The sequence below is a fragment of the Acipenser ruthenus genome, chromosome 1 (assembly GCF_902713425.1).
Source record: "Acipenser ruthenus chromosome 1, fAciRut3.2 maternal haplotype, whole genome shotgun sequence".
Classification (NCBI taxonomy): Eukaryota; Metazoa; Chordata; class Actinopteri; order Acipenseriformes; family Acipenseridae; genus Acipenser; species Acipenser ruthenus.
In genome coordinates, this window is record NC_081189.1 from 3,821,204 (window position 1) to 3,845,199 (window position 23,996).

The 23,996-nt window shown below is 40.8% G+C and overlaps 1 protein-coding gene across 2 annotated transcripts in view; it reads left to right on the forward strand.

Moving 5' to 3' along the window:
* The first annotated feature begins 422 nt into the window (after positions 1-422).
* LOC117404121 (ubiquitin-like-conjugating enzyme ATG10) overlaps positions 423-23,996 on the forward strand; it is a 62,313-nt gene continuing 38,739 nt past the window's right edge. Inside the window, exons 1-3 of one of the 2 annotated variants that reach the window (XM_059032991.1) lie at positions 423-693; positions 9,931-10,102; positions 13,678-13,800. In XM_059032991.1, coding sequence (XP_058888974.1) covers positions 9,977-10,102; positions 13,678-13,800 — 249 coding nt within the window. In that variant the 5' untranslated portion in view covers positions 423-693; positions 9,931-9,976. Of the gene's footprint in view, positions 694-1,780; positions 1,909-9,930; positions 10,103-13,677; positions 13,801-23,996 lie in introns of those variants that run through there. The other variant, XM_059033042.1, reaches the window with a different exon arrangement.

Below are 23,996 nucleotides of genomic sequence, written 5' to 3' on the forward strand. Positions count from 1 at the left end.
GCTCGATGAGTTGCATCGAATATAGTGACGCTTCTTTGTGGAATATATCAGAATCATTTCAAAGGGTGGTTTAAAGTACATTACACACGTCTACTGGAAACAGTACTGACTGGCAGCCCCTCGTATCGACACTGGGCATTGCAATGCTTAGGCTACATGATGAATGGCTTTTGCTCATCCCCCGAAAAGGAAAGCTGATGCTAGTTAATCCATTTCGTCTTGGCAGGGCACCTCAGTCAGACGGAGTGGGAGGGAGAAACATTAACTTCAACAGCTGTTTCTTGACCCCGACTTTCAGTCTTCCCAAGAATACATTTTGGAGGGTGCCATTTCTCGGTTGACGGGTGACGCCTCAGTAAACAAAAGTTTATAACGGAAACAATCGGATGGCGTATATTTAGAAAACACACACAACAGACATCAGTCAAATCAATGTGAACTTACGTTGTTGCAGATGCCCTTAAGCCGACACAGACACGTTTTACGGTGACTGGGGAGAAACCTGTGCAAGCGTGCCTCCCCTACTCATTTACTGCGTTCGAGAAACCTTCCAAGTCTACAGTAATTCCCCAGTAAGGGCGACTTGAAACCGACCTGCTGAATAGCATTTGCTCTTCTCTCAACTCCCCTCTGCAGGAGCGGTGTCCCGGAAGTTAAGAATGTGCCGAATGTTTTGTCAACCGAAAGTTCTACGTGAGTGTTGCAAGCGTGTATCCATTTTTTAAAACATGCATAAACGCATATGGGGTCAGTTTATATGTAGGTAGCAAATATGAATGCGTTTTAAAGCAGCACAGTCCTGCCACTATTGCATCAACTACGTTGAAAGGCGTGCTTTGTTTACATCTACATTTTTCAAAGATGATTTGCACTAGTTTGGAGACGGGACGTGTTTTACCCTTTGTTTCCTTGCAAAACACCGTGTTACAAAACTACATGAGAAACACAGTGTAACACAGAAAGCATGGGCTTTAATGTAAAGCAAATGGAATGTGTTGCATTTAGTGTCAGCATTTTTGTTTTTTTCAATACATACAGCAGTCAGATATCTGTATACCCAAAGTAAAGGGACAGTTAAAAGTGACATCAAACGTGCGGTCATCTACAAGCAGTGTAGTATAACTTAATGCATTCAGTTATCAACTTGTGTTGCACGGTTGTCTGACTATCTTGGTTTTTGATTTTAAGCAACATGATTTTACAAACCACGATTAGCACTAATCATGGATTTTCTTGTGAACCCAGCCGATGATGTGTTACAGGCGTGTTATGGGAGATAGATAGCCGTGCAGTATCAGTAAATAATAATAAGGACATGTGTAGCGAGCACGGGGCCGTGCTCCTCATTAAACTACACGCAGGCTTTGTGAAGATACAAGTCAGTAAGTTTTGGTTTGGCTGCTAGTGTGAGAGACAGTGTTGTGCAATGCGCTGCTGTTACAGATTCTGACCCTAGTTTGGGAGGTGAGGTTAAAGCTCTGTAACCATACATGCTGAGGAGCCGGTCTGGCTTTTTGCTTAGCTGTAGAGACACTGCTTAGCGATGGTTTGTGCACCACCACTGCCCTCTTACTGGTGCTGTAAAGCGTTACTTTTCTACTGTATAGTCAATGGATCGTTTGAGTTACTGATTTATATATTTGGTTCGCAACTGAATTCCATGAGTCTTGTCAAGTTTAATTTCCAGTGTTTCACTGCCACATTGTTTTAGCAGTTCTCATGCTTTCTTAACATGCACGTTTTGTCTTATGTTTACAAACCATTTCATCTGCTGAGATGTCATTCCCCATATACATAAGAGCTGGCCGCTGCCAGGGTAATGGAGCCATTAGCCAGCCGGTGGGCTGCACCTGCTGTGCTGCTGGTGAAGAAAAAGGATGGGTCGCTGCAGTTCTGTGTAGACTACAGGTAACTTAATGCAATGACCCGCAAGGACTCGTACCCCCTCCACAGAATCGACGAGGCCCTGCCCTGGACAGTACAGCAGGCTCTCGCTGGTTCAGCTTCCTCGACCTGCAGAGCGGCTACTGGCAGGTCAAGCTGGCTCCTGAGGCACGGCCGAAGACCACGTTCTCCATTGGCCAGTTAACGGTCATGCCCTTCAGACTGTGTAATGCTCCAGCAATGTTCAAGAGACTGATGGAGCAGGTGTTAGCTGGAGTTCTGCTGAAATGCCTGTATCCAGTACCTGGATGACCTTAAAGACTCTTGGACTTTGTCATGGACCATGGACAATAGGCTGACTAAGGAGGGGGCAGTATAACAGACACGGCCGACTTGTGACCTGCTGCCCCTCTTCTCATGTTCCCCTCAACCCCCCTGGTAGTTGCGCCAATGCCTGCTAGGGATGCATGCCCTCGTGGGGTAGAGCCAGGCTCTGCATTTGTAGTTCTAGAGCTTTTATCATGAACTCCTCTCACAGAGAGGGGCCAAAATCTGTAACGGCTGAGCAACACAATACTGCCCAGTGCACACAGTGGCTGTGGGTCATGTGAGCTTCTTGTCTGCGATAGCTCTAATATTGTATTAGGAGCTCTTGCAAAGGATTGTACGTCACTGGCATACTTGTTTGTTTGTTGCATAAAAGGCCAGCAGTGTGGAGTAGTGGTTAGGGCTCTGGACTCCTGACCAGAGGGTCGTGGGTTCAAGCCCCGGTGAGAGACACTGCTGTTGTACCCTTGAGCAAGGTACTTTACCTAGATTGCTCCAGTAAAAACCCAACTGTTTAAATGGGTAATTGTATGTAAAAATAATGTGATATCTGTGTAGTGTGAAATAATGTATAATGTGATATCTTGTAGCAATTGTAAGTCGCCCTGGATAAGGGCGTCTGCTAAGAAATAAATAATAATAATAATAATAATAATAAAAAAAATATATATAACTCAATGTTATAAATCTCTTTTGAGTACTAGTACAGTATATAGTTTTATAATGATAGCTTTGATTAAACAACTGTGAACAGGTGTTATTACTAAGGAGCAGAATGAGTCATAAATTATTTAATTGCAAGGCAAGTGACTTCTTTAAGGATAAAAGGCAGTAAAGAATCATAAATAACAAAGTTTCGGACTAATATAAATTAGGGCTTGTAACATATTTTATTGGGTCTCACCACAGTGTTAATTAATTAGTTTGAACACATTGTATTGGCGTCAGTCCGCGCAGAATCAGTTCCCAGTGTTGCCCTGGCAGTGAGAATGTACCTGAGGGCTAACACTGTCAATGTAGCTTCTGAATGTCAACTCTGCATGTAGTATTATATTTATTGCACAATTCCTATTTGAGGGATTTGGCGGCATTGAGCTTAGCAAGTCATTTGATATAAATGTTTACATTGTTTTGTGCAAGATGGATCTTTATAAAATGTTATTTATTTCAGGGTTACAGGACGGTGAACGTCTGTGTATGTGGGTAATGTGAGCACGAGTAGAAGTGAACGCACTGAGGCTGAAAGCAGAGGCCTGGTTACGAGCTGCGAGTGCTGATATAACTCCTACACAGACACGCGCAGTCCTATAAATCCATATATACTGCTTTACTATTAATTTACAGGCACACAATCCAGCTGTATTTGTTTTCTAATCATTACCAACATTTTTTTAGTCCCTTGTCCATTTTTGTTTTGAAAAGAGGGAAAAGGTTGCTGAAGAGAATACCGTTTAGTGGCGGAGGTACTCGGACGATTGTGATGTCACCGTTTGAATGGACTTTGCAGTTGAATGGAATTTGAAAAAGTGCCTCAGGCTATATTTTTTAAAGCAGGTGGACTTCAGCCATGCTGATATGAGAGTACAGCGCAGTAAAAACTGAAAGTGGCATGGTTGATGTCGTGAATGCGATTTCTCTGCCATGTGTTGTGGAATACAGTAGGCACGATTTGTATGGAAGTGTATGGATAACACATGTTAGAACAGGACAAGCTCACCAAAAAAATCCTCTTTGTTATCCTCCACGGATCTTCAAACCTCATTCAGTTTTTCCAATGGAACCAATGTCAGAGCCAGGTTACAGACACCTCTCAAGTACACGTATGCAGAAAAGATGAGCAGGCAAGCATCACGTTGATATTTCTGTGAAGGGGTGTATTGTCAACTGTCTACTGTATTGACAACCTTTTTATTTTTCAAGCCAGCCATGGGCCAAGAAAGGGTCTAATTTGAAACTGATTAAGACCACGCTGTCCACACATCCGCTACCTAATTGTATATTGTGGGCAGTTGCTGTAGATTTTGCTGCGCTTTCCCACATGTGTGTGTTTCCTGCTAGCCTACTCGAGCATGCGGTGGGGTGTCCTGTCCAGCATTTACAGCAGGCAGACAGCAGAGGAAGAGGAAATCTGCAGTAGAAGTATTTGCAATGCTTTTCTTCAGTTTTGGAACATCGAAATTCAATTGAATTAAACACAATTCATTTTAAGGAACTTTAATATTATTATTTTCTAGATTTAAATTCAAATAGAGTTAATAAAAACAAAAATCAATATTTCAGAGCATTTGAGGAACATTTTCAGGGATTCTAAGTGGATCGCATCAGCTTCTTCCTTGTACAGGTAAGGGTAATGCCAGGATCCCAGGTGGTTCATTCTATCCAGGGTGATTCTCCAATGCTGTAAAATGCTCTAAAAAGCCTGACTGCGTATAATCAGATCAGATCAACCCCTTCATACTTTGTCAATCTAATAACCACTCTTATGGCAACAGACAGCATTATACATGGGCAACGAAAGTGATGTGATGCCATACACAGGAAACAAGCATGGGCTGTTGAATTTCTCTTAAAGAGCAAGATGCTTCGGATGCCCATGATTATGTATGTGTTCTCCTTTCCCATGCCTTTTTTATGATGATTGCAATTCTCTGGAGTGGTTCTGGGTTCTGTTGATCCCATATTGATTGCTATTTTTTTCCCTGCATCTCTATCTCTCTGGCACTCCATCTCTGTCTCTATCTTTCTATATCTATCTATGTATCTGTATCTCCTTTCTGTATCAATCTTTATCACTCCATGTCTCTCTCTCTCTGTCTATATCGATCGATCGCAGGCAGGGACAGTAGAGTTGAAATGTCACGAGGAAGTCAGTCCAGTGCTAGGCAGCTAGAATGGAGCCACTCAAACAGCATACACGATTGTGTGGTCAATTCATTGACTTTCATCAACATTAACCCTGACCTAGAGTCCTGCATCTTTCTTGCTGCAAAGCATAGTAGTCATTGGAGGAGGCAGCTGGTTGGTTACCACCAGGAAAGAGCAGTTTAACACTACAGGTGAAATGACCATGAAAGTGCAAAACCGTCTAAAAGCAAGGCCTTCAAAAAGATCTTTCTTAACCTAGTGTAGGAACAGGTGTTTTCAATGAAAATACGTGTTTGTTAAAAGGTAAATCTGTTTTAAAATGACACGTTTGTGACCCTGTTTAGTGAATGGATCTACATGGCGTGGAATACTGTTCTAGTAATGATTACTTCAAAACTCGAGCAACCAAATAAAAAAAAAAAAAAAAAAAAGTTCACGTAATGCAGTTTTAAAATCTACAAGAACGTAAGTAAGCTGTTTTAAAAATTAAATACAAATGGTTATGTTCACTCTTTCCACTATCCTTCATATGGTTGAAAAAAATCAAGTTTACTTCAAGCTTGCCAAGCTGGGGCTGGTAGAACATGCAATGTGAGGAAAGCCAATGTAAACAGAAAGCTCATTACTGTCTGGTGGGTGCCATTCTTGTGATATAAACTATCATTCAACTCCCCGATCCTGGCGTATAACTTCAGCTATAATGTTGCACAGACAACCTCACAAACCACTTGTTTACCAGCTCGAATAATTTTTTTTTCCAGAGCTTCAAAAAAAGTACACAGGCTACAGCAGTACTATGAAGTTTTTTGTAAGTTGGTCAGATCCTGTGAAATATATTTTTGATCTTTGTGGTGTGGTCCACACATGATCTTTTAAAGAAAGAAAAAGACCTAAACTGTTGGTTCATTTTTTAAGTTGATGTTAGGAAAAGCGCTTATTTTGGTTTCATATCTATAGCTCCAGTTAGATTTGTTTGTTTGAAACCTGAATACCTTCACACAGGCATATTGCAGCAAGACCTTGCGTTCAGTTTTTGATTAGAAATTGTTCTGCTCTTTTAAGACTTCAGGCCGGTTGTTACTAAAATGTAGTCTCTCTCACACAGAAATGTGAAACCAGAAATGGTTATTATACAGTATTGGCATTTGTTTTACAATTGTTGTTTTAATGTAGCAAATACACTCCCAGCTGTGCAATATGAAGCAGATTCTTATTGTATTATGCAATCAGCCCTGCTCAAAAGTAGTTTAGGCTTTGGATATTTTGCATGCAAGGAACAATTTTTCAGATTTGGCCAAAGATCCTCATAAATCATATGTATTGGCCACCACTGGCATATGCAAAGTAGTACAATAGAGACCCGTTAACAAACTGCCAGGGGGGACATTACTGACTGTCAAAGACCGTATCGGAGACCATCAAAGCACTAGAATTCTGCACTCTTCAAAAGATACATTGTGTCTGTTCGGCAGTATACATTACACAGCAACAGAAGAATACAAATGTTTTTGTTATTGAATGATTGTAAACCGTAGTCCTCAAAAATGCATAAACATTTTCAATTGTTCCGTGCAGTCGTACATTTACGCAATACCAGTCTTTTAAAAAGTGTTTTCGGTTTGATCTTTTTAATTTATTTTTTGTACTGGATGCTGTTCAGTTTAACGTGATTAAATCTCACAGCACGATTCTAACTGAGGCATCTCATAGAGGCATTGCTTGGGATTGTTGTTTTTCAATAACTAGTTGCTGCTCCCATAGAGGTTTTGATGGCCCTCGTTGGCCTCTGTGAGGAGTGGCAAAAATGCAGTGTCTGGGGACCGTTCCCTGTCTGCAGAGAAGCAGGTAGCCATGGCAATAGTAACAATGGAACAGCGAGACTTTCGTGCCTCCCCCGCCCCCCCCACCCCACCCCAGCCTCTGTGCCAGCAGCACAGCTGGCAGCCTGCATTCTGATTCTCCTGGTGTAGAAAGCATGGACGCATCACCCAAGTGCTAATCTTGAGAGTTGGTAGAAATAATGAGACTCTGATATATTTATTTCTTGTGAAAGTATCTGTAAGATGGCTTTTAAATTGCTTCACGGTGCTACACGATTTAATGCAAACTGAAAGCTCATTTCAGAGTCGTGTTGCTTTATATATATATATATATATATATATATATATATATATATATATATATATATATATATAAAATCTCTTTCCAAATTCCGAACAGATTTGCGAGATTTTTAGATGAAGTGATGTGCGTGTATTGCCTGCTGAATCTTGCAGGTTGATGTACTTTAAAGCAATTCCAGTTGGGGATTTAGAGAACTTCAAACTATAAGCCTCTATAATCATTCAGAAAGTTTGATCCAAACTAAAACACACACAACTTTGGGTGAGTAGAATGGCCTACGCATGTGGTTCAAACAAAGTGACTGCAAGGAATGCATGTTTAAGCATGTGGTGTCATCCATATCTTTACACACTCATCTTTAAAATCCTAACATGACTGGAAGAAGTTCAATACTAAACATCTCTAGTAGGTCTTTTTTGTTTTGTAATGCTTTACTATTTAAGTGTGTGGTGGCAGAGCAATTTGTCTTCCATACTGTACTTTGAAGTGGGCACTGCAAACAGAATCCACAGTGAAAACCAGTTCATTATTTCAGACATGTCCAGTCATAACCATGCTACACTGGCTTTCCAGCATCATATCAGCTCCTGTAGTAGAAGAAACAGCTGCACTTCTACTGTCACAACAGCAGGCTTGACAAAGACCAGATTTACAGCTGAGTTGTGGCTGAAGGGTGGTACAGTGGTTTTGCCTTCAGCAGCCAGTTTAACAAGGTCATTGATTGATTGATGGGAATCCCCGACTTGGCTGGAAGCTCAATGATGAATTACTCGTGTTCCACCTGTTTGTCAGAACATGCTGTACAGGGCAGGTCCATGACTGTTCACAGTGACCTCACACATTCAGTATAATATGTATACTCTCTCCACACTGCCTAAACAATGCAGGATCTCCCTGTGTTGAAGACGTGATTGTGGGAATGCTGGCAGTTGAGTGGTTTCAGTGTATGGTGATTGCTCATTGTTCAGGTAGTGTGGATATGGTACTACAGGGATGGAAATAAGACTCCCGTTGCCTAGCAGTTTGATCCACTCCTGGTTTTACTAGGAGTTTAATAGAACACACCTGAGCTTGGTACCGATACACTGTAGCTAATCAAGCTTGTAGTAAAACTGGAATGGGTGAAACTGCTATGCAACAGGAGGCTTATTTCCATCCATTTACTCTTCCCTGATAGTTGTGTAGTCACATTTCGTTTCCTTCAGTGTTTTAACGTACATGATTCAGGTCATGGTCACTCAAGGAAGTTGCTAGTTTATGTGTATGTAAAGCTCTCCTCACACTGGATGCATGGCGAGCAAGTGAAAAATTAACAAAAAACTGCCCCTTTACAAGTTCTCTCACTCACCTCCCTTACCACGCGTCCAGTGGTGGAGGTATTGAGTGTTACAGACATTTCTCTAGACTGTAGTTGATGTTTTTCTGTAATCCATCGAAACAGACTTTTAGAAAAGCAGTTTTTAAATCACTAATGAGTTAAAGATCTGTGAATGTGCTCTGTGTTCTGTGCTGTAGACTTGCTAGGATGTTTGTCTTTGGCTGTGGTCTGATCCTCTCTGTCTAAAAAGGAAGACGGGGGATAAATAAATAATATTTGAAAAGAAAATCAGCTCACTGATTGACTGAACTAATAGCGTCCTCTGTTGAGTGAGTTCAGTTTTGATCCTTTGAGGTGGTTGCTGCTAACAGTAGAATTACTGTACGCACATCTTATGTTGTCTTCCAGCTGCTAGATATCAAATGTGCAGTTTTGAAAGAAACACGTTTTATAGCAATCTTGTAGTTTGAATTGAAAACATTTAAACTGGTACGACACTAGATTAAGGGAAATTCTCAATTGCTGTTTCACCTCATTTGGTCATTTCACCAAAGCATGTTACTGGCTGAAAAGCATGTCAGTCAACAGGGGAAGCAGCTGGTTGGTTAATGACAGGAAAGAAGCAGTTGAAGGGGTGAGGACTATTTTCACTCTCCAGTGAAAATGCATGTTTGCCCTAAAGTGTTTCATTCAAAACTACACTTTTATTTTATTTTTTTTACCTATACAGCACATACAGTAGAACTGCATGACAGGTTTCAAATTAATTTTATTCCAACCTTCTCATCTCTTTCTCTTGGCTGCTTGTTGATCGTGCAAGGGACCCTTTCATGAATCCAGTACCTGTGATGAGTGTTTCCTCTGAATCCCTTCATTTTCTAACTGTCTCTGTCTTGCTTCATGGTCTATACAGTATGTTTCATCATTTTGTTGCTGGTTTTGAGAAATCTTGCTTTACTGTGACCTTTCAACTCCGTACAGTCTGCCACATTGTGGTCATCTGTCTTTTTGGTTTCCTGATGATGATGATAATGAAGTAAAGACCTATCGATTTGAGATATTGGCTTTGTATGCGGTACGCAACTGTATTCTATTATTCTCTAGGTCAAGTCTGACTAGAGATATCGTATTAATGTCCAGTTGAAATTAACCCTTTTTGTATTTAATACACAACACAAAAAACAAACTAATCAAAGATGGAGACCACATGTTTCTGAGGTACCTAAAGATCATTTTGGTACAGAGCCGTATGATTCTCTGGATGAAACTTGATAATGGTTTTTGTTTGTTCAATAATATTACCCAGAGGACAAATAAAGTATTTTTTGGTACAGCACATATCTTTGTTTCATTGCATGTATGGTATTAGTTGAAATGTTTGTCTACATGTGTTTTGTTTTTTTTCTTTCTAGTATTCCTATTTACCTGCAGCTGCTGGCAGTGACCTGATTTATCCAGATGTCTCGTGACTGGGGTAGTGCTGAAGATGTCTGCTTGGGAGAGCAGACATTCCGGCTGTACTGTGAGGAGTTTATTCAGCACTCCCGGTCTATCAACGATGAATGGGACTGGGAACACAGTCAAGTATGTCATTTAACCTGAATCCTCTCAATATAATGTGCGCCCCTTTCCAGATATTACAAGAATTTCTAATGCACTTTTTATTCTAAAAATCTTGCTTTGCATAACATTTTAAACATCTGTTTTCAATATCGTAGATCAGCTCTGTTTTACAAAAATGTTGGTGGACTTGTCTCATTAGAGAGTTCTCTAACCGCATTCTGCAGTACATACATAGCTGTGCAAGTGTGTCAGAACAGAGGCTCAGCACACTGAGACGTGTGGCTTTTTGTGGCTGGCAGCCATCTTGGCTCAGGACAGGAACAGCGTGGAGCCAAAATGGCCACCCTTATCCAGGGCGACTTACAATTGTTACAAGATGTCACATTATTTTTACATACAATTACATTTTCTTTTGCACATTATTTTTTACATACAATTCCCCATTTATACAGTTGGGTTTTTACTGGAGCAACCTAGGTAAAGTACTTTGCTCAAGGGTACAGCAGCAATGTCCCCCACCTGGGATTGAACCCACGACCCTCTGGTCAAGAGTCCAGATCCCTAACCACTACTCCACACTGCTGCCCACATAGTTTAATACGTTTGGGGTCATTGTTTAATTGCTTTATTGAAAAGTGTGATTGCTTGCTTGTCAATTATGGCCACATGCTATATAAAGACAATGAAATGCTTGTTTGGTGTGCAGTGTGGAGAGAGGGTTCAGTGAAGGCGCTTGCCCAGCCTCAGTGGAGTGCGAGCGAGAGCAGCAGGTAGTGCTCCCTGTCTATATTGCACCGTGATAGAGAAGCATGGGTGCTGTTTATTTAGAAGTGATTTGTTTTAACCCTTTTGTTTTGTCCCTGTGTTTTGTTTATTCGTTGATTTAATAAACATGTGTGAAGAAGCCCTAAACTGCAGTTTCCGCGTCTGGGTGTACTGTTTCAAGGGCACAGACCAGCCTTGATCGAGACGCTGCGCCACAGCAAGGGCAGTACCGCATCTCTTAATGAGCTGTGATGATTACTGTCACAGAGCAAAAACCAAGAGCCTTGTTTTATCAGGACCCGTCTTCAAAGTAGTCAAACAGCTAAGCCAGGTTCCATGTGTGTCTTCTTGTTTCTTGTATTGTCACACAACAGTATTTAAACACGAAATTAAACACATCAGCTACGGCAGAGATTGTTTTGACCAAACTAGTTCTTTATAATAAAGGTCTGATAACCAAACATAATATATTGCTGGCTCTTTGAGCTAATAAATATATATATATATATATATAGTGATGAACAAAAGAAACGCAACACTCAGGTCTAATGGATTGAATCAAATATTTTAAACCTAGATATCAAAGAATCATGATAAGTTTTCAGTATGAAACGTGACACGCTGTCAAAATGAAAAAATTACAAAGTTAGTATTGGGTATGACCTCCCTGAGCATTAACACAATCCTGGCAGCGTTGACGCATAGACCTAATCAGCCTCTGGATAGACTGCTATGGGATGTTCCACTACTCTTCCTGTGCTGTGGAATGTTCCGCCACTCTTCCTTAAGGTTGGCTGGACGTGGTTGTCTCCTGTGGATGGCACTGGCGATTTGGTCCCACAGATGTTCTATTGGACTCTATTGGATTGCTTTCTTGAAGTCGTGCAATTGTAATCCTAGCACTGTGTGGTCTTGCTTTGTCCTGCTGGAAAATCGACACTTCCGGATTGGCTTGCAGGAACGGAAAGTCTGTTGCCTCAAGGACTTGGTCAATGTATCGCTGAGCAGTAAGGATGCCCTCAATCTGCACCAAAGGCGTTCTTGTGTTAAGGGAGATTCCTCCCCGCATCATCACATTTCCACTCCCCCTCCAGTTGGTTTGAACAACGTAACAGTCAGCATGACGGTCCTGGGCCGGTGTGGTGTCCCTCTGCCTTCCAGGACATGGCCTGTCCCTCACAGAACCGCTTTCCTGGTTTCACTGGACTAGTCTGCTGATTTGTTGAAGCAGAACATCTCATTCTCTAGGCAACTTCTCTCGCAGACAGGCCGCCTTCAATCATGCTCACTATTTAAAATGTAAATAACATTATTTATGTGCCCAATGAGCTATTGATATAAAACTTACTGTTGCGTTTTTATGGTGCATCAGTATATACTGTGACTCCCATTTCCAGAACAACAGTCCATTTTTATTTGTTCGTAGATTTTCTCAAATTTTCTTTTCCCTATGTCTCCTGTGGAACTTCTGTATCCTCTACCACACTGCTGTAAGTCTGTTCTTCATGTTTTAGATGATTGTGCCCCTGGGTTTCTATGACCTTTAACACAGGAAGTGAACTTGGGCTTCACTTGACTCTAAGGAAAAAATGTAGTCTGGAAAATAGACATCTAAACTGACATCCTAAAGAAATCTCAGTCCCTACTGCCACTCCTAAGCATCCCTGAATGAGTAACTTGCAACAGTAATGTGTTCAAAAAGTGAAGTACTTCAGGGGCTTGACATATTCCACTGTGTTCTGTGGGGCTGTTCTGTTATTGAGTTAGTTTAACATACTGAAGCAGACACAGGCTCGACAGGGTGACGTATTACCTGAACTATTACGTTTCTAGTCGTCTGACTCTCATATAGATTTCAGTGTTGCATTGAGGTTGGCTCTTCAAACTAACAGTGACCAGTGACAGTGATGAATGCAGTACATTAACAGGAATCCAATATTATGTTCTTCAAATAACAAAGCACTGAGCTGAGCCAAAAAATTCTAATGTATTAATTTCTGGCAACAATAGCTGGGAACTACATAAATTTAATTCCTTTTTGAATGTTGAATGTTTCAACATTTACAGATAGTTAGTACTCATTAACAAATTACGTTTTTGGCAGGAGGCTTGTGTTTGATATGTAATAAGATTAATAGTTTTATAACTGTAATTATTCCTGGCAGTATAATTTAATTTTGATGTATTCATTTCTAGTAATTGGAGCAATAGCACCTAAAGCCACTTTCCATCATTTCTGGCAATAGAAATGCCTCCGATCTGTCAGGTGGTCTTTTCCAGAGCTTTACTCTTTCCATATAACTTTTAAACAACCCTGAACATTACACTAATGAAATGGGTTTCTGGTGATACATTTTGCTCATTGTTGTGAAGAAAGTACAACTTTATTCTGTTTGCTGGCCTTGCTGCTGATAGTCTTGCACTTTCATGGTAATTCTGCCTAGAGAGTGACCCCCCCCCCCTGTTTTTGCCTGTTATTAACCAACCAGATGCGTCCTCTAATCTGATGTGGTTTGCAGCCAGTAGAGATGCTTCACCCCAAAGAAACTGGTACAGTGCGATGACCAAGGAAGTGTGGGGTTGAATTCCAGTCATTTTTCAATCTGTAAATACATCTCTTTATGTGCAAATCTGTTGTTTACAGGAAGAGAGTGAACAGAAGATATCAGTAGCAGTGGTGCTGCTCCTGTTGTTTATCTTTAGATGACTGTCAGGAACATGGTTCATGTTAATACAAAATCAATAAACATTTTTCAGTACAGTAAATAATAAAGACTAAACCAATAGTATCACGGTTGTTTCTACTCCTAAAACAAACCTTTTGTATTAAGGGGTCTGAGGATGGTTACATGAAGAAAATACTTTTGAAAGCAGCAAATGGCAGCGCTCCCCCAGCTTGGGACGACCAGAGGAATGTGCAGGGTGAGAACAGTGAGCTGGAACTTGAAGCCCAGGTAAGAAGAGAACCGGAATTTCCTGTCCCTCTTTACAAAAACACTGTCCGCTGGGGCATTGCTGTTTAACACAGTGGCATATTGTGGCACTTGCCGTTGAAAAGGTAACATTGCTGTTTAACACAGTGGCATATTGTGGCACTCGCCATTGAAAAGGTAACATTGCTGTTTAACACAGTGGCATATTGTGGCACTCGCCGTTGAAAAGGTAACATTGCTGTTTAACACAGTGGCATATTGTGGCACTCACCGTTGAAAAGGTAACATTGCTGTTTAACACAGTGGCATATTGTGGCACTCGCCGTTGAAAAGGTAACATTGCTGTTTAACACAGTGGCATATTGTGGCACTCACCGTTGAAAAGGTAACATTGCTGTTTAACACAGTGTCGCCGTTGAAAAGGTAACATTGCTGTTTAACACAGTGGCATATTGTGGCACCCGCCGTTGAAAAGGATAACATTTAGCCTAACTCCAGTTGTTCTCATTGCTTTGAGGACTGAATCATTGTGACGAACTACCATTAGTGTGCCAGTTTTGGGGGAGGTAAAGCTGAGCCTTATTTTGTTCAGGAAACTTTTTGTCCACATAATATCAGGTGGATTAGATATATGCAGCTACTGCAGCTGCAGAATGAGAATAACATCATGGAACATGGACCGTTGCAGTTACTTTAATAGATTCAATGCAGGTAAATCATGCACATTTATGTTTCTTCGGAACTTTTCCAACTAATCACAGTATGTGCTGGGTGGATTTCATGGTGGACCGATTTGAATCCGTACAGAATATTGTCTGAATTGTGGTAGTTATCTAGTTTAAAAAAACAAAACAAAAGAACTGAAGAATCTGTCACCTCTGGAGACCTGAGTTTGAGTCTTTCCCAAGTGAAATGTGGTCATTGGTGGTCTTAACCTGGGTCGCAGTGGACCTTAGCCCACCACCACCCAACCTGTCACAGTTCAGTCCCAGCACTTTCATTTTGGCATTCATATGTGTTTGGTAACATGTACTGTAAGTGAAATGAGCATTATTAATGCTAGTGCTTTGGATGTTTAGTCTTGTCCGTGCAAAGCAGTGAGCTGCATGCTGAAACTCAGTGTGGTCCCCCTCAGGACTCTCGCATCTGTTTGGTCTAACAGAATACTAATTTGAAGTCTTTTAAGTTCAGTGGATGAGGTCTGGAGTTCAAACCCACAACCTCCACTGAGACAGTTTGTGGGCGTTTTGGTTTTTGTTGGACTATGGCTTGTGGGCAGACTTTAAAGAGTGGACCGCAAAAACCATCTTCTCGATTGTTAGTAATTCATACCAGCCCTCAACGAAATGTGCATATGGTCCATTTTTCCTTTTTAATCTGTTTAAGTAACCAATGCATTAAATCTTACCTGTGTTGTGTGTTCAGAATCACTGTATAGGTCTCACATTTGCAGAGTTGAAAGAATCACATGTTCTTGCAAGCATGGATTTTCAATACATTCTGGCTGGTATTAAATTCGGCGGATTTGCTACCCTGGTAGATTTTGACGGTTTTTGAATTGCTGTTTTTCACTTGTTCACAAAGAAAAATGCCACAGTTTTGTATTTCTACTTTTAATTTAAAAAACATTCAAATACTACATGTTTATGAAATCTGTCTTCTAAAACAGTATCTCATTTACAGTAACGCGTTATATCTACAATGTCAGTGCAGCAACTTGGAGAAGAAGGCTTTCTAAAAATGAGTTGCAGCATTATCATTACATAGTCCTTAATTAAGACACCGGTACTTGGAAAGGATTAGTATCTGCAGTACACTTTATCGACAGGCATTTGCTAACTCTCAGTTTTAAAAACGTAGCTCTGGTTCACTAACATAACACAGTGGAATGATCACAATATCATGTAGTAATTGCAGGACAGTATTGCCACGTGTGAGAAATTTAACAATAAACCCGAATCAAAAATGCTTTAAATTTAAAACTAGTTAATAGATTAGCAAGCACTGGTAAAATCAACTCAGTTTTATACGGTGCAGAACTCATTTATTTTAACATATTGTTTAGGGACGTTGCGATACCTGCACGGTCTTAATAGTAGTATCTAGAACGAATCCACAATAACAACCCAAAACAAATTTGCTTTTGTTACAGACTAACAAGTCTGGAATAAACTATTTTGGCTGTTACAGTACTTAATTAACCCATTGTAAAAAAAAAACAAAAAAAAACAAAACACAAAACTGCTTAACATAAAAAAGAACAGTCATACAGGTACCACAGTAGCAGGCACAGTTTACAAAGCCTCAGAGTTTCTGATCGCATCATAAATTCCAGATTTTCTAAATCCATTGATGCAAATGTCTGGTCTGCTTTTAATTTTTTCAAGCAAATTGGCTTCATCACACTGCCATTCTCATGTTCACTTTGACATCTGTCACATACTTTCCCTTGCCCAGCGCTTCTTTATCCTGTGCTGCATACCTGTCTGTCGGAGGCCAGGATCGCTCACTGTATGCCACACTCTGATTGGTGGAAGAATTATTGGCGATCCAATCAAAACCGCCAATAAAGCCAAAATAAATTCCCCGCCAAAATTTCCTGTTACACGGTTTTTGCTATAGTAAGTGCTTCTTTTAAAACTGTGTGAGACTTGCATTTGCACACTTTCAAACAGCACTTCTATCTATCTTGTTTCAGTAGGTGATTTAATACTGTTTTTTGTTTTTGTACAGCCCTCAGAGTAACAGAGCAAGCTGGAATCTTTATGTTTTTTCACTCTGTTCCGTTCAGAACAGGCATGCAGAATTTCAAGGGCTGCTAAAAGGCAGAGCTTTTTGTTCCTCACACATTGTACCAATTATCCAAAGGAAGCTCTGCAAGAGCTTTTAACCAAATGCTACCATTTAGATTAATGTTACATTTAATACTGGAAAATCTTGCTAATGCTGGCATACGGGTTTTATATCCCTGTTTTTTTGTGTTTGTCTGTGTTTTACACATGTTTTTAAAGGTTATGTATACAGATGTTTTAAAGGTTGTGTAAATAGATGTTTTCTATGTTTTGATTAATTGTCAGATTGCAGTATTTATACTGTACAATACCTTCAAAACAGATTGGATCTATGGGACTGTGGTCCAAGAAAGCATATTTGCTGCCTTACACACTTCTGATTTAGCTCCGATTGGAATTGTGCCCCTTGAAACACTTTTCAGGTTGCCAAATGTTTCTTTTATATTCTCTCTGTCTTTTTTTTCTATGCCATTTTTAATTATACTCTCATTGTAATAGTATTGAGGTGTGTGTGAGTGAGTGTGTCAAAAAATGGGATTTCAGCAACAGCAGGTCAGGTTCTAGCTGCACTCCACACAAGAACTTCCATGTGGTTGGGTCTTACCGCGACTTCCCTATGGATGGGACTTAGAAATTCTATACAGTTTGCCCTGTTTTCTTATAAAAACTCTATAGACAGAGATTAACATCTACATTTCCCTATAGTTTTGACTTTCAAACAACTTTAGTTTGAAGAAAAAGTGCCCGATTGGTGGGAATTAACAAAGAGTTCTGCAGTCTTTGGGACTCCAGATGGGTTGCCTACACTGTGTCTGCTTCCTGGGAGATCAAAGTGATCACCAGACTAGCCAGGATTCAGCACCTTGGACAGCTACCCCACGGTTGTAGTCGCCCAACTCAGTTTCAGGACCACTCGCTTTAGACACCCAGTGTTTTCCGTGCTCATCGTGTACTGGACTGCCCGACTTACTTCAGTAGAGATTCAGGTCACTAAATCCTACGATACACCTACTCAATACAGAATTGGTATATCCTGCACTAAACCTAACGTCATAAAGGCTTTTTTTTTTTTTTTTTAATTTGGAATCGGCAATTATTTTTTTCTTATTTTCTCCCCCGAATTTGGAAAGCCCAAATTTTAACTTCAACCCGGCCCACCGCTGCCACCCCTGCGCTGACTCGGGAGAGATGAAGACGGACACACGCGTCCTCCGAAACGTGTGCCGTCAGCCGTCCGCTTCTTTTCACTCTGCAGGCCTGCCATGCAGCCACCTCAGAGCTACAGTGTCAGAGGACCACGCAGCTCTGGGCAATGTACAGGCAAGCCCGCTGGTGCCCAGCCAGTGTACAGGGATCGCTTGTGTGCGGTGAGCCAAGGACACCCTGGTCAACCTAAGCCCTCCCCACCCGGGCAGCGCTCGGCCAATTGTTCGACACACCCTGGGAGCTACCATCCTCGGTCGGCAGTGGAATAGCCTGGACTCGAACCGGCGCTCTCCAGGCTATAGGGCGCATCCTGCACTCCACACGGAGTGCCTTTACCCGAAGGCTTTACTACTTAAACGTCCGCACAGCCAGTGAATGAAACTGACACCGAATGAAACTGACACCAACCTGTCTATCATTTCGATCATACTTTCAAAAATAGCTGTCTCTTAAATTTAAGATCTATAGTGGCATTCAGGCGCAATCTAGAGCAAACCCAATCTGCTGATTGATTTGCAGTGATAATCTGACACAGCCACACACAATGGTTCTGAACATCGGACTAATATTAGGAGGTTGTATAATGAACTATTAATCGTGTGTGTAGCCTAGCCTGTCCTTGAGGAGCACTGACACATGCAGTATTTAAACATTTGAATTACTCACAAGGAGTACTTATTACACAGAAAAGGTCACAGGGCAAGATGCCACCACAGGCAGATTTATTTACCTATTAAAACCTATATTACACTAGATAAGTCAGGATGCAGGAATTTAATTATAGTAGTGTCTTGTGTCTATGGTATTGATAAAAATATAATGTATAATATGTAAAATGAAGTCCATACTCATCAATTGAGATACGGACATGTTCCCATGTGTGTATTGTTTTCATTTTTCTTTTTTATTTTTTTTTACATTTTGACCACTTTTAACTTTTAAATTGCATTCACTGCCTCAAGATGGCTTCCCATGTACCCGCATGGACCTCTCAGAACTACATTTCCCATCATCCTCCTGTTCATATGTAACTGAGATGGATTTACCAGTGAGTAGGAGGATGATGGGAAATGTAGTTCTGAGAGGTCTGTGCGAGTACATGGGAAGCCATCTTGAGGCAGGGAATGTAATTTAAAAGTTTAAAAAAGTGGTCAAAATGTAAAAAAATAAAATAAAAAATTAAAACAGTACACACACCTTACGTAAACAGCTGTAGCAACACATGAGAACATGTAACACAGTAAAATAAAAAGGTCCTTGCGTGCCCTTTAAAACCATTAACCTGTCCGCCTGCATCACTCTACCCCCAGTAGATGTAGGAAATACATCAGTTGTGTTCCAGGATCATTTTGTGAAAATAAAACAGAACGTTATTCAGATTTTATAGATTTCAAAAGCATGTACAAACAGGCTGTTTTTTTATTTTTCAAAGCTGAATGGAGAATGTGTCTGACTTTGCATATACAATACACTGGTTACATGCAACAATATTGGGGTGTCTTCCTGTACATCGGTCCATACTTTATATAATCTACTGGGCATATTTTCATTTCTTGTCTTAAATTACTTGTTTAATATCTCATTGTGTGTGTTCTGTATGATTCCGTATTGTTTCTGCTTGCATCATTATTTGCCAAGCTTAAATTCTGATTTGTGGGAAGTGATGTGGGAAACCATATTGGTGTTGTACAGGATTCAGTGCACAACCGAACACCTACAGTATGGGCTTCAATGCAGGGTACAGTGCTAAAGGGCTTCCCCACAATCAACCTTGAGGAGTCTTGCAGATGCTATTTTTTGAAAAGCCTCAAATCAGTGTATGTAAAGAATATGGCAGAGGGGTTGGTACATTTTTGGAGAAGGAGTGGAGGAGTGAGCAGAACCAAGCTCTTTACACTCAGGACATTTTATATATTGAATAGAGTGTTCAGTGTAGCGAATCTGCTAAATGTAATCACTGCCACAATTTGATTATTGTGGAATCGGCTCTACTCTGCTGTTTTTTGTTGTCGTTCTGCAGAGAAAATAATGAGATTTGTTCAACTTGCCTCTCTGTGTTGGTGGTCTTATTGTAAAAGTTATTATTAGTGTACAAATGAAGAAATACATGGCGGTGGCGACAAGGATTTACAGCATTCAAGCTCAAAGTGAAGGAAACAGAAACTAAATAAAATGAAAGAAAGCATACAGCAATAACCATGAGTACCGTGGCATTGTGAGTACACCAGTTATTAAATGGTAACATGGCAGGCTATATTGAAAAGATTGATGCTTTTGACCGCTCTGTAGAAGACTGGCCAACTTGTATCGAGAGGCTGCAGCAGTTTTTGAAAGTTAATGTAATTGATGAAACGAAGCAAGTCTCTGCACTGTTGAGTGTAGGGGAGGAAAGGCAACCTCATGGGTTCAGGCAAACCATGTGATTTTACTTTTGCACAGTTAGTAAGAGTTCTGGAGGATCATCTCCCCCCTAAACTGCTGGAACTGGCTGGGCATTGACCAACAGATGCCAAGGAGTACAGCACATGTCCAGTTCAGCACCCATACATCCATGGTGGTGGCCAGCTTCCCCCTGGCAGTGTTTCCATATCGATTTTGCGGGACTGTTTATGGTGAATGGTGTTTCTCATAGTGGTTGATGTGTATTTCAAATGGCCTGAAGTTTTCTGCCATCTGTCCAGACTGCAGAAGTACTGAGGAGGTGGTTTGCCAGGAGTTCCTTTCCAGAGTTCCTGAACAGCTGGTTAGTGACCACAGTTTACTGCAGAGGAGTTCCAGATGTTCATGAAGAATAATGGAATTTGACATCACAGCACATCAACACCCTACCATCCAGCCACAAACAGACTGGCTGAGAGGTTCATATAGACCTTGAGCAAGCTCTACAGGCCACATCTGGTGGAAAAGTGACAGAAGCTTGCTAGCTTTTTTGCTAGCTACACTCTGCAACTAAGCAGACACCTGCAAAGTTATGTATGGATTGCAATCTGAGGTCTAGTTTGAATTTGAAAAACCCGATGTATGGAGGGAAGTTTGCAATCAACAGGCAAAGCAAGCACCTGTTCAAGGAAACAAACCCACTCGACAGTTGACATTAGGTCAGACTGTGTTAGCAAGGAACTACAATGCAGACCAGAAATGGGTCCCTGGAATAGTACATTCACAAACAGGACCATTGTCTTACACTGGGAAGATCGCTGCAAGCATTGTATAGCGCTGTCACATTGACCAGCTACTGGGTTCTACTAAGAGACCAGAAGTTGAAACTGGAACTGCAACTGATGCTCCTAACAGTCATTCAGAAGCCCACACAGCCATATCTACCTCACTTGTTGAGTCAGCTCAAATGAGAGACCCCTCCACCTCCTCAAGAGAGAGTTCTGGATACTGTTAAGGAGTCTTCACCCAGAAAGAAGGCGTAAGCCACCTGAGGCACTATCTGTAATTGACATGCCTGGGGCAACATGATGAATGTACATAGTTAAAGAAACAGCAGAGACACAATCTTAAGGGGAGGATATTGTTACAAGGATATTGAGTAGATTCTTCTAATTGTAATCACTGCTAAACTTTGGTTGTTGTGGAATCTGATGTCCTCTGTTTTGTGTTATTGCCGTTCAGCAGAGAAAATAAGATTTGCTCAACGTGCCTGTGGCAAAGTGGTTAGCAGTTTGCAGGTGCAGGTGATCAATGAACAGACAGACAATTAATAATCCAGGTGCAATGTTGTTTAATGTTTTTTTAAATCCAATGGCCTGATAGCAAAACAACAGTAAATAATAACAATGGTAATTAAGTAATACAGCAGCATGTATTGCTTATTTGTAATCTGCGGGTTGGCCCCGAAATAATAACAGTCCTGTTTTTAGTTCACCCACACGTAACACAAACACAAACACCAGTCCACAGTGCGTGCTCTAGTGCACGTGGTGAATACAGTTCTTTAGTGTTAAACAAAAGTACAGTGTTGTTGATCCGGGTGTAATGCTGGCCTTTGGCGTCAGCTACGGATCGTGTTAGCCGTCCAAATAGTATTATTAACGACAAACAAAACACTCACATTTCACAACACAGATTCTCCTTCTGGTAATTTATTTTAACCATTCACAAAGGAACAGATCACATCACTACGTCCCCTTTTATAACGTCACCCATGACCCCTTGGTCAGCGAGCACATCTGCTCCTCCAATCCGCGGATGCCATGCCGTTTCCCATCCGGGTCATTTGGTTCGTATACCCCCTTTCTAGATGGCCGACTTCCACCTAACCCTGGGAATAAGCTGTTGTGCCATTTAGTCCAGGGTATTCTGTTCCCTTTATACTGCTGCCTTGCAGGTCGGGAGGGAGCTCTAACACCAAGAATCATTCGATCTCTGTCACAGTGCCTCATATGGAACCAAACCTAATCATACCTAAGATCCCATAGTTTTCTGTCGATGGATAGCTAATCGATAACTCGGGTGTCGGGGCTGAATTATTTAGTTATTGTTATTGATCCCTCTGCTTGTCAGCAGAGCTGTTGGGAACGCATGCAGAAGGCAGTGCTTTTCAGACATTAATACTCTATAGAGGCTCTTCTCTGTAGACCTTTTTCACCGGTAGCTATCGATTCATTACAGAAGCCGCCCCATTTGAGTGGTCAGAAATCAAAATAAAAGTTGAAATGTTTTGTTCTCCCATCGCAACAGCTAAATTAACTATCAAGAGAGAGACAAGTGTGTGGTTCACTGATCTTAAATCTTACCCTGGTGTCAATCCTCCCTGGGATTGATGTTGCATTTTTTACATTTTTTTATTTCCCAAGCATTTTCAGAGCAAGAATATCAAGCTCAGCTTTTTTTTTCTTTTTTTTCTTTTTTTTTTTTTTAACTCGACGGATGTTACCTTTTCCCTGATTTTACTATAGCTTTTTGGACCCTGCACAGTAATTACCACAAGAGATTATGGGCCACTGAAATCTGGAATCGAAGAAATACCAGGAAGGGTTAATTTCTTGTTCTGTACTGATTTTGCTTGAGATGGTATACCCTGTAATCATTAGCCTTTTTCAGAATCGCATGTGTTTGCGGTCATTAGATCATCCTAACAGTATTTGTTTCTATAAGAGAAGGGTCTCTTTCTTTGTATTCACCACATTACCCAGCTTCTTAATGTCAAGCTACTTTTGTGATGACCTAATCCTTTTTAACAGATGCCAGGTTTCTAGTAAAAATTATCAAACGCTGAATAAAATGTTTACCTGCGTCTTTAAGCCTTTAATTTCTCATTTTATACATTCTGTTAAATAAGCAGCAAGCACGTCAGTTTCTTAACGAGTTACAGGATTCCTGGAGTCGTGTGTTTTCATAAAGGGAAGTAATGACTTGGAATCTGTTTGGTTTGCAGACAGCTTCTAAACTTGCCTGTGTGATGAATGTCAGCTGCATGCTGCATCACGTAGACAAAGAAAGCCCTTTCAACAACTGTTTTGGAAAATATGTTCCAAAAGATCTGTACAAGATTAGCCTAACCAGTGTTCTCTTTGTGGCTTCCTGTTTTGGAAACCGAATGCCTTTAGGATACACAGAATGTTTCAGTTTGGAAGAACGTATCTGGCTTAACCCCTTCAGTGCCTTTTTTAATAAAGATCTGAGGCCTCTGTGTCCGTAAATACGTGGCAGCAGTTGCACGGTGTAAGTCCATAGGTGTTACTATTGTGCTGTGTTAGAAACCTCAGAATTTTCGCCCACCAATCAGGAAGCTCCTTTCCAGGACACTATCTCATATTAGAAAATGATTCAGTGCCCTCAGCCAATCAGCTTCCAGCTATAGTGGGCATTAATGCACAGTAGATGTCTGTTGGAACATCATTGCATCACCTGTGAATCAAAATTAAAATCAATCCGTGCAATTACTTTTTCATTCTGACTTGCTGTATTTTTTAGTTTACTTCTCATCTATTGGGCAGTAAATACTAAACAAAGACACAGTTGGTCCAAATTAATTTTACTATCCACCAACACCAGCCAATCAATACTTTGCATTGATGAAAGCAACCAATCCTGTACCTCCATCTGCCGAGTCAGCCAATCACAGCCGGTCAGCTCAACTGGGTTGCAGACACAACATCTTTCAACAACAACAAACTGAGACACGGACAGTTCAGCAATATTGCTCCATTCAGATATCTGGTGCTGTTCAGATAAAGCTCTGACAAGTAAAGTTATTTTTTTAATAAA